Source organism: Marmota marmota, unplaced genomic scaffold (assembly GCF_001458135.2).
Source record: "Marmota marmota marmota unplaced genomic scaffold, marMar, whole genome shotgun sequence".
NCBI lineage: Eukaryota > Metazoa > Chordata > Mammalia > Rodentia > Sciuridae > Marmota > Marmota marmota.
In genome coordinates this window covers 60,655,663-60,666,080 of record NW_025999968.1, presented here as the reverse complement: position 1 = coordinate 60,666,080, position 10,418 = coordinate 60,655,663, and the positions used below count along the sequence as shown (strand labels likewise).

The 10,418-nt window shown below is 53.2% G+C and overlaps 1 protein-coding gene across 1 annotated transcript in view; it reads left to right on the top strand.

Moving 5' to 3' along the window:
• Nucleotides 1–10,418, top strand: part of C2cd2 (C2 calcium dependent domain containing 2) — a gene marked incomplete at its 5' end in the record, with an annotated part of 51,803 nt that overhangs the window by 15,268 nt on the left and 26,117 nt on the right. Inside the window, 2 exons of the mRNA XM_015478795.2 lie at nucleotides 5,708–5,824; nucleotides 6,660–6,764. Of these exons, the coding sequence (XP_015334281.2) occupies nucleotides 5,708–5,824; nucleotides 6,660–6,764 (222 nt within the window). The remainder of the gene's footprint in view (nucleotides 1–5,707; nucleotides 5,825–6,659; nucleotides 6,765–10,418) is intronic.

The following is a 10,418-nucleotide window of genomic DNA, read 5'->3' as shown; positions in this document are numbered from 1 at the left end:
GGTTGTGGTGGTGTGGCTGCTCACCACAGTCACTCTTCCTTAGAAGCACGGCGAGGGTGTCGGAATGCCCTGTGTTTGGGAAACTTGCCAGTACAATTCGTGGTGGTGCTGTGACCCTCTCAGGAGGTTGCAGGTGCTGTTGTCTTTTTCCATGAGAAGCTTTAATTGTCTCTGTTTTGGTGCCATTTCTAAGTAAACAGAGGCTCCTAAGGGCACAAGGGTCAATTTAGGTTCAAGTTCTAAGCCAAAGTTATAACCCATCCAGCCTGCAGAAAGGGCCAGGTGGAAAACCAGGGGACACTGACGAATCTGGCTTGAGGGGGTGCCCACTTCTGGCTCTGGGCCGCAGGGTCTGTGTCCACCTGTGTGAATCCTCCTGGCAGGACTGTGCAGCTGAGAAGCCCGTGTGATGCAGTGCCCCACCATCCTGCCGCATCTCTCCTTGTGCTGGCTTTGGGGTGAGCGGAGCCTGGGCAAGGCCTGGGAGCATTCTACTCCAGGTTCACGGTGCTCCTTTACCAGAAGAGGAAACCTGCCCTCACACACCGGGGAAGCCGAGGCAGGGGCAGTCACGTGGCCCAGGTACGAGCTGCCGAGTAGCAGAGCGGGGGGTTGGGCCTCCGGTAGGCAGCATTCCCACTGCTGTGGGTTCCCTTGCGCTGGTTCCCACACCTCGTCCACCATGACAGAAAGGACCTCGCCAGCTTTGCTTATGTGAAACCCCGGCAATGAACAGACGGGTTCAAGTGCACGGAATTTCCCCCAGAATCCTGCCCGCCTTGTAGGCTGGGGAAACCCAGGCGGTGCTGGGTGAGTGTGGCGTATGGTGTGGGCCCTGTGCTCCTGAGCATCGTGTGTGAACCCGCCCGGTCTCCTGCTCGTCCGTTTCTTGTGGGATTGCTCCTGCTTGTCTCCCTGTGTGCAGACAGGAAGCTCAGTCGGCCCTGTTTCTGTTTTGCTTTGTGTGACGTGGAAAGTCCAGGTGCTCCAGTAACCTGGCACTCAGGCCCAGATGCCAAGAGGTGGTGGAATTATTTTGAACTTGGGTCTTTCTAAAGGCAGGTGACTAGGTTCCTCTTGGGAAGCCTGCCCTGGAGCTGCACCATAGATGCCACCCCGAGTGGGAGAATCGCCTGCCCCCAGGCCACCTGCTCTCTGAGTGGCTGTGTATGGAACTCCAAGCCAAGTCAGCCCTCTGGGACGGCTTGACTTTGGAGGAGACGGGGTAAGAGGACCCTTGTGGACACTAAGAGTCAGTGTGCGTTGGGGGTTGATGTGACAAAGCAAACTGGCCCCAAACGGGAAGAACTAATCGCCAGCCCCCCACCGTGAGTTCTCTCCTGCCCTTCCTTTGAAGGAAATCTCCTTTCATATACAGTTGATGGGGGAGAGCAGATTTGTAAGCCATGGATGGCCCGCGTTGAGCCATGGTGGGTGTCTCGGTACCTCCCTGTGGCACAGGGGGGCTGAACAGCCTCCGTGCTCATTGAAAGTGTCCAACACAGGAGGGGAGGAGAGCAGTGCTGGAGCAGGTACCCTGTGTGGCCCGGGCCTGCCTGTCCACCCAGCACGCGCCCGGGTCGCCTGCCATCTTGGTCCCCGCACTTTTCATCTCCACCTTCTGGGAAAGTTCCTTACAAAATACATCTTCAGCTGTACACTGCGACCTAGTGGGCCACAGGGTTAACTTAGTAGGGTTCTAATAATATTTAGTTCTAATGGACTTTATTTTTTAAATTGAGGAGCCTCTGTTCCAGAGTAGAATATTATTTTTTTACTCTAGCTCATACCGTCTTTGAGAGTATTTACAGAGGTGAGACTAGATTGCAGAGCTGCTTAGCAGCTGTGAATGTTTGGTGAATCATTTTATTCGGGGATTCTTTCCTTGTGTAGTATGATTCAAGTGAAAAATATTCAGCCGGGCATGGTGACACATACCTGTAATCCCTGGGGTTCTGGAGGCTGAGGCAGGAGGATGGCAAGTTGAGAGCCAACCTCAGCGATTTAGTAAGGCCCTGAGCAACTCGGCAAGACACTGTCTCAAATTAAAACAAAAGGGGCTAAGAATGTGGTTCAGGGTAAAGTGCCCCTGGGTTCAATCCCTGGTACCAAACAAACAAACAAAGATGAAAACTATTCAATAACATAAACCTTTAAGATGCACCGTGTGTGTGCATTGGTAGTTTCTTTGGAGACAAAAATAATTAAATTATCTCCAGTTCCCTAGAGTGTTCCAAGGGAAGGTGCTGAGGCCACTGTGAAGCTGAATTGAAAAGGAAAGTGAAAGAGAACGGTGGGATCTGGAGATGTGGGGAGCTTCCTGTTGGCAAACAATTGCAAAACCTGGGAGCATCTCAGCCTGGAGCTTTCTGGCTCCAGTCTAAACAAAGGAGGCCAGTTTCCAGATAAGAGCCCTTGGCACAGGTATGTGGCTCTCCGAGTTCAAGGTCTTGCTGCTGGAGAAAGATCAGAAAGGTGCATGAAAGCCCCTGCCGGCCCAGGTCACTGAGGACCGGGAGCCAGTGGCCCTTCCTGTCTGACGGTGCTCCCACCAGCTGCCCCCTCTCTATCCCTGGGGTGCAGCAGTCCTCCGCTGACCCAGGCCTCCCCTGCCGCCACTCAGGACCCTGGAGCCTCTCCACCTTGCTGCCCTCACCAGGTGCAGCCTGCGCTTCCTACCTGAGTGGAGAGGCGTTCACTTAGGATACACAGGTCAGCCTCCTGTTGATTTCGAAGCTGTGTAAATAACTGAGAACTTCTTTGTTTGCTTTGGAAAAATAATCTCAAGAGTTAAGCAGGTCTACGGGTGACTGCTTCCGAGGAGCGTGTTCCCTGGAAGGCACATCGAGGCTTTGTGGAGCTCTGCCATGGGCAGGTGGGATTCACTGCCGTCCCTGGAACAGCCCTCTGTCGCCACTGCAGATACCAGACATGACTTCTATTTAACTTTTTAAAAATCCAATACTAATCTCAGACTCTTTCCAAGGGAGATACATAAAACCCAAGTGAGGACTTGAAAGCAGTTTTTAAATCGTGGCACATAATTGGGACTCCCTCAGGAGCTGACCGGAAGATTACGAAGCAATTCTCAGGATCGTTGCTGTGTTGGGGGAGGGAGCTGTGGGATTCAAGATGTCTCTGTGCATAGGCATCGAAGCAGATGTCAGCCCTGGACACTCTGGCCCCCAGGAAGGCCAACCGTTGGAGGATCCACTGAACTTGCACGTGCCAATCCTGCCTTCCACAGTTCCTGGGCCCCTCTCCAACAGAGAAGGCGCACCCTGTTTGTACGGGTTGGGAGAATTTAATCCTCATTGTGGATAACACCTTAATTCTCTAAAAGAAGATTACTTATTTTTAAAACCTCCTTTCCATTTTGTTCTTGTCCATTTGACAAATGGGGCATTATTATTCTCAGGCCGCAGAGGTGGAGGCTGGTCCAGGAGAGGATTTGGCCCCAATGGCTGTCCCTCCCAGCAGCCCCTGGGGCAGCGTGGGAGCATTCTGTGTGGGCGTATCAAAATGTCACAGCAGGTTCAGTGGCTTCTTAATGAGCTTTCTAGCTGAATGCCAAGGGGAAGCCCGGAAATTTGGTCTGGCCGGCTAGCTTTATTTAGGGGGAGGGAAGCCATGGCCACAGGGCCGAGGGAGGACGCTCTGGGGGCTGTGAAGAGAGTCCAGCCCAGCGAGGTCCCCATCGGTGCCTGGGGTGGTCAGTCCCGAGCTTTCCAGTTATGCCTTCTAGAAGTTTTAAAGTCCTTTTTTTGTTTTGTTTTTGGTCTGGGGGTTGAACCCAGGGGCACTTTGTCACTGAGCTGAATCCCCAGTCCTTATTAAAACTTTTTGAATTTTTGAGACAGGGTCTCACGAAGCTGCTTAGGGCCTAGCTGAGTTGCCCAGGCTGGCCTGGCACTTGTGATCCTCCTGCCCCCGCCTCCCAAGTTGTTGGGCTCACAGGCGTGTGCCACCGAGCCCGGCTACTGATGCGCCTAGTCCTTAGACACTTGTTTAGAGCTCTGTGTTTCCAGAAATGGGGGGGGGGGGCTTCCTGCTGGCTGGACTGCATGCGTGCGTGCGTCAAGGCACTGAGGAATCGTTTCCAGAGTAACAGTCTGACTTGTTGAGTGCAGGAGGGCTCCCGAGAAGGCAGCGGAAGCACCACGTGCCCTTGCGTGTCCTGCTGTCTTGTGGTCATGCAGAACGAGCCAGGTCCGTGGAGACCAAGCAGAGCCGGTTTCCTCCACGTGATGAGCGGGTAGCTCACCTGCCATCAAAATATGCGTCTCCAGAAAGGATTGTTTAGGGCTGACACATATTTAATAAACAAGTGACATTTCTATCCACCCGTTAGTTGTCCCAGGCCTTTGTGAAGACGTAACTGATCCCTGTGGTCGGTCTCTGGAGGATGTCACAAACACAGAGGGACACAAAGAGTCTGGCCTTTCTGCCGGGGCTGGTGGGAGGCAAGGATCTTCTGCTGGATCCGTGGGACCTCTGCCTCTCGTCCTGGATGCTGGGAGCAGCCGTGCCAGGCTCCACATGGTGTGTGCGAAGGGCACTGAGGTGGACACAGCAGATGCAGGATGGCCGGGGGTGGGAAGCCAGGGGACAAGAGGGAGGAGGGGATGGCCCCGGCCTGAGTAGCAGGCCCTGGCAAAATCATTATTTTGATAATCTCTCTACTTGGTATTTTAGATTCTGATAAATCCACCAGAGAATTAAAGAATTTTCTCTCCCTCCCCAAGCAAACGCCCCCCCCCCCCAATGGTGGGGTCAGCCATTCCCCTGGGAAGGTGAGATCCATTTTGCTTACCCTGAGCCTCCTGATGACTGGGCTTTGGCCAAACACTGGCCACTGCTGGAGCCTCTTCGTCCACCCTGTTGGTTATCCAGTGCCCATTGGGCCCCGCTGCCCTCAGCCCATGCAGCGGGCACCGGGCCTCATCACCGGCCAGCACTGTGCCTGCATGGCGTGCTGCCAGGGATCACTGAGGCCTCCTCTACCGCTCTGCTCCGTAAGGGACTGGAGACTAGCCATCTCGGTCTGGGCTGTGACGTCAACACCCTCTAACGTGCTTCCAGACACAGGAGGAGTTGAGTTTGGTTTACTCCCTTTTGTGGTTGCTTGTCTCTGTCCTTTAAATTCTTATTCTATAAAATAAGTTCATTTTGTAACTATTTTACTAAGGCTGTGTCACTTAAGTCATTTGGTATTTCATACGTTCTTTCAATTATTTCCGCGTCTTTGAAGAACCATGTTAAGATTATTTAGATATAAACAATTTCTTGTGTTCCAGATGAATTTTAAATTTTTTACTTAAAATTTACATACGTAACATCTTTTTAAGGCTCATTTTTAGTGAGAGAAGATGGCTAATGGCTTTTGCTCTTTATGAACATGGACATGTCTAGGGAGTTTAAAATCTGTCATGGTGGGAAAAATACAACAAAGCAAAAAAGAAAACTCGTTATGTGTGTAAAGAAACAATTAGAGTGACCCATCAGGAAGCAAGAATTTGATATATCTTTTCTAGTTTTAAAATTACTACATATTAAGGAAGAGGTAGATCTGGATATTTATCCAAGTTTATGGAAGTTCTGCCCTCACTAAGGAAGGAAGTCTGGATTGCTGCATTCTGACATAAAGATGCCTGTGGTGCCACTTGCTCTCCTGTACAGTTCTTCCTGTCACCTGTCCCTCCTGCAGGTGGTGACCTGTCACGTGATGAGCAAGACCCTTCAGTTCCTGGTCAGCGCAGCGCCCTCGGTGACGGGCTCGGGACACCAGCTATATGACGTACAGCTCTCCCCCGTTCATCTGCAGGTGAGGCTGGGCAGATTCTGCAAGTCCCAAGAAGACAGTTCTCATAGACTCATCCCCTGCACTAAAGGCCCAAGACAGTCCCTGCCCATTAGGTCCACATCTGGGGTGGGGTTGGGCACACGTCACGCTCAGTGTGGCCTGAGTTACAGGGCTGTAACGTCCATGTTCTTGTTGCTACTTGTGTCATCTTAGACTGTAAGCTTCCATGTTGCACCATATGTATGGGACATAAAACACGCACATGCACACACACACACGCACACACACGCATACACGCACACACACACATGCACACGCACACACCTGCACATGCACACAATGCACACACACGCACATGCACATACACGCACACACACGCATGATGAATCCAGAGACTGCCCCGTCAGGCCTCCAGGCTGGTCAGGACTGTTGCCGACTGGTGGGACAAGGCCGGTGGCACCTGTGGGGAGTCAGGTGCTGGACCACAGGTGTCTACACAGCTCAGAAAGACAGCTGGGCAGAGCTGGGGGAGGTGCTAGCTTCGGTTTTGAAAAAAGTCAACTTTAAAACAATCCATTATTGTTATAAGTTAAAAAAAAAATCAGCACTACCATTATTTTGTGATAACAGATTTGTAATAATAAGACCTATTTTACATGTTATTACAAACAGTGTGTAATGCAGCACAGAGGGACGTGTTTCTAATGATGGTGACAAGAGGCCCAGTGCAGCTCTGGATGCCAGTGCCAGGAAACTGCACGTCCCTCGTTGTGCACGTACACAGGTTGCCGGGGTCTGGTGGAAAGAGCAGCCATCCGACACACTTGTTTATTCTTTCTTTCTTTCTTTCTAATAGCTGGAGCTCCACATGAAAGAAAAGAGAGAAGACATCCAGATTCGGTGGTCCTACATCCACGTGCCAGAAGTGACCATCAAGATCCAGCCCCGGGCACCAGGGGAGGTCAGTCCCTCCGTGTCTGTGATCCTCCGTGGTTGAGAAGGCAGGCGTGATGAGAACAGCGGGTGGAAAGCTGAGGCTCAGATCCACAGACACCCAGCTGTTGGGCACCTGCTTCCCCGTCCCCGCTGCCCTCCCAGGCTGCCTGGACACCAAGACGGGGCACTCCGAGAGGCAGCTCAGGGGGCTCTGGTGCCACTGGAATCTCCTGGCTGCTTTTAAAATTCCTGATGCCCAGCCCCACCCCAGGTGTGGGCCTAGTGGGCAGGGACTGTCTCGGGCCTTCAGTGCCGTGGAAGGCACCAGCCCCTGTGGCCATGCAGCCGTGGGTCCCCGACACTCCCTGGCTGAGGGCTCCTGTGCAGAGGCTGGCTGAAGCCTGCCTCCCCAGGGTGGGGCCTCTTTCTTCCCCTATTTCCGCAAGGAAGCCTCTAAAACCTCAGGGTAAATTCCTTCCAGCTTCCCAGTCTCAGGGGTTGAAGAAGTGAACTTAGAAATGGGGAGTGGGTAGGCCGCAAGGAGCCCCGTCTCCCTTCTCTTGCTGGAGAGGTGACACAGAGCCAAAGCTGGGGTTGTCAGGGATCTCCTTTCTGGTGGCTCAAGACACCACCTTGTCGGTTCCTCTAGTTCAGCGCCTGAGGCATCAGCACAGCCGAGAGGGGCAGGCTTAGTTTCCAGTAGATACTTGAGCCTCCTGTCTCGATGGAGTGGCAGGCGGTGTTCTGCTGTTTGCTAGTAGACTTGAGTGCGTGGTCGGACGGCACCTGTCACTGGCCTGTCCCTCACCCAGGCTGTCCCTCAGTTCCCCTTCCTCCTCCCCCTCACTCCCATCCCCTTTCTCGCACACGGGTGTGGCTTGTCCAGGCCACATGGCTGCTTCCTCCCTCCCTGACACCCTCGGCACCCGCGTTCAGGAGTGCCCCCTGACCCTGGCATCAGAAGGTGTCCTGGTGAGGATACCTTCCTCTGTCCAAAAATCATTTGAATTGCTTTTTTCTTGGATGGTTATGTTATCAGTTTGATGTTGGTTAGTTCGTCTATGTTGGTGTCTGTTTGTGGGTTTTCTCTCCATCTGTGTTGATTTACATGTTTTTTGAATCCGTAAAATATCAGCGTGATTCAAAAGTCAAAGCCATCGGGAAGGCTGGACTCCAAGGTCCCATGCTGCTCCTCCCTCCGCCCCTGGCCACCTCCTGCACGTGGTGATTTGGGTCATTGGTGTTTGTCACCTTCTTGTATTTCCTTTTCCAAATATCATCCTGTGCCCCTTTCTTGCCACTGGTAGCATGATGCCTGGGCAGTGGCTGTCTGTTCCCCACCTCCAGCACCCCCTCTGCCAGGTGGGGTGTGTGTCTCCCAGAGCTGGCCTGCCGTGCTCAGTGACGCGCCCACAGGCCAGCTAGAGAAGGATGGCCCTGGGGGCGGCTGGGCAAGGAAGGAGCTGGGTGGGGGCTGAAGGCAGCTGCTCTGGAACCTGGGGTGTGGTAACAACTGGCATTTGGGGCCCGGGGCCCGCCTCCCACCCGGGGCTGCCCACTCTGCTGGGTGAGGAGAAATGGGCAGGTCAGAAACCCCAGGCGGGGCACACCCATCCGCAGGATGTCATCAGCCTGGAAGGAATGGAGCTCTGGTGTGCTGCCACTGGGCGGCCTTGAAAGCCATGCCAAGTGACAGCAGCCAGTCATGGGGCCACATATTGTAGGGTCCATCATGTGGAGCCCTGGGGCTGGGGGAGGGGCGCTGAGGGGGTGGGGGCACGGGTTTGCTCTGGGGCATGGTGATGGTGTTGGAACACGATGGGGGTGGTGGGCACAGGACATTGCGAAGGTACTGAACAGCAATGAAATGTCCACTTTAAAATGGTTTATTTTATGCCACACGAATTTCATCTCAATTTAAAATAAGAAATAAGTTGTCAAGCTCTATTCATGAGGGGTTGATGGGTACAGTCAAAGCCCAGATCACCACAGCCCTGACCTCCCTGGATTTGACTCCTGGCTCTGCTAATTTGGGGCTGTGTGACCCCACCATGTTTATTGACTTCCCTGTGCTCCAGTTTCCTCCCCTGTGAAATGGAGACAGTGATGCTCGGGGCGGTTGTGGGGAGTCAGCCAGTTAAGACCTGCAGGTCTGTGAGTGAGCCTGGCACATGGTGGGAGCCATAGTGTCAGCAATTTCCATTCTTATTATTTCAGAGATCCTGGCAGAGAGTCAATTTTCAGTAAATGGTAGATTTTTACCAAGCTCACTGTAAGAAGTCCTGGCAGAGGAGGGGACAGGCCAGCTGGTTGTCCTTGGGACCACACAGACCAGCTCCAGACTGCTTTCTGAAATCTCTTTCTGCCCCACAGGGCTCCTGGGACACGTCCACCAGCCTGTAGCCCTGGTGAGGCTGGTCCGGAGCAGGCTGGCTGGGCTGGGACTCAGCAGTGAGGGTTGGGAGTGGAGGTGACCGAGGGCTCCAGCCACCAGCAGCAGAGCCAGCACTAGGACAAGGCACAGAATCATGGCGGACACTTGCTCCGCGCAGCTGCTCTCCCCGAGACCTCGGAAGGAATGACCCAGGCGGCCCCAGGGTGTGCTGCGGCTTCAGCAAACACCCATCCAGCCCCGGAGTCAGGGTTAAAACAAAAGCCGATATTTAAATAAGTCTTTTTTGGAAAAACTCAACCAAAGCACCTTTAGGTTAGTTGGGGTTTTAAAAAATAGGTCCTGCTTGCTAAAAAGTTGATTGTGACATGCTTACGGAACAGTGCACAAGCCTCCGAGCACCCAGCACCCACCTCAAATGGAATTCGCCCCAAGGAAGTTCCCCAGGGCCACCGTGTGCTGCCCAGCCCCTCAGGGTCAGCCAGGGCTTTCTGGGCTCGGCCCCTTTCCCCCTGAGGTTCACCCACGCCTCCCATGTGGGCGCATTTTACTCATTGCTATGCTGTTCCGTCCTGAGACTGCTACAGTCCCTGAGTCTATGCAGCCATCAACGGGCACTCTGTGGCTTAGTCCAGGCTGCTGTGACCGCTACCACAGGCCTGCAGATTTACAAACAGCAGAACTTCATCTTTAGAATGGAAGTCCTCAGCTGCCCCAGTGAGGGCCCGCCCCAGGTTGCAGAGAGCTGCCTTATGCTGGTCCTCAGGGGGTGAAGGAGGGCGGGAGCTCTCGGGGCCCCTCCCGTGAGGCACCGATCCTATCAGGAAAGTGCCACCTCCTGCCCTCCACCTCCCAATGGCCCACGTCCTATTCTATCACCTGGGGGGAGGGTCTCAGCATTGGGACTTCAGAGGGAGTCGGTCCGCTCCACTTAGATGGCCTCCAGCTTGAGGTGCCCATGAAGAGTGATGCCAAGAACATTCTAGAACATATGAACGTATTCTGCTGGGTACTAATTATTGTAACCTCCTATGTCCTGCCGTCTGCTAACGGAAGTCCTCTGCTTGGTTCTTCGTTCTTCTTGGTTCTTTTCATGTTCTTCAATACTTTGTAATTTTCAAAAGAAATCAAATCTTATATAAGAAAGGGAAAAAAACGTGTGTGCGTAAGTTGAGGGGCAACATGGGAAGGAAGGGTGCGCGGGAACGTTGACATTCCTACGCTGCGTGTCTGTCTGCATGTTTAGGAATCTGCTGTGAGAGGTGTGAATTACCTCTGAAACCAGTA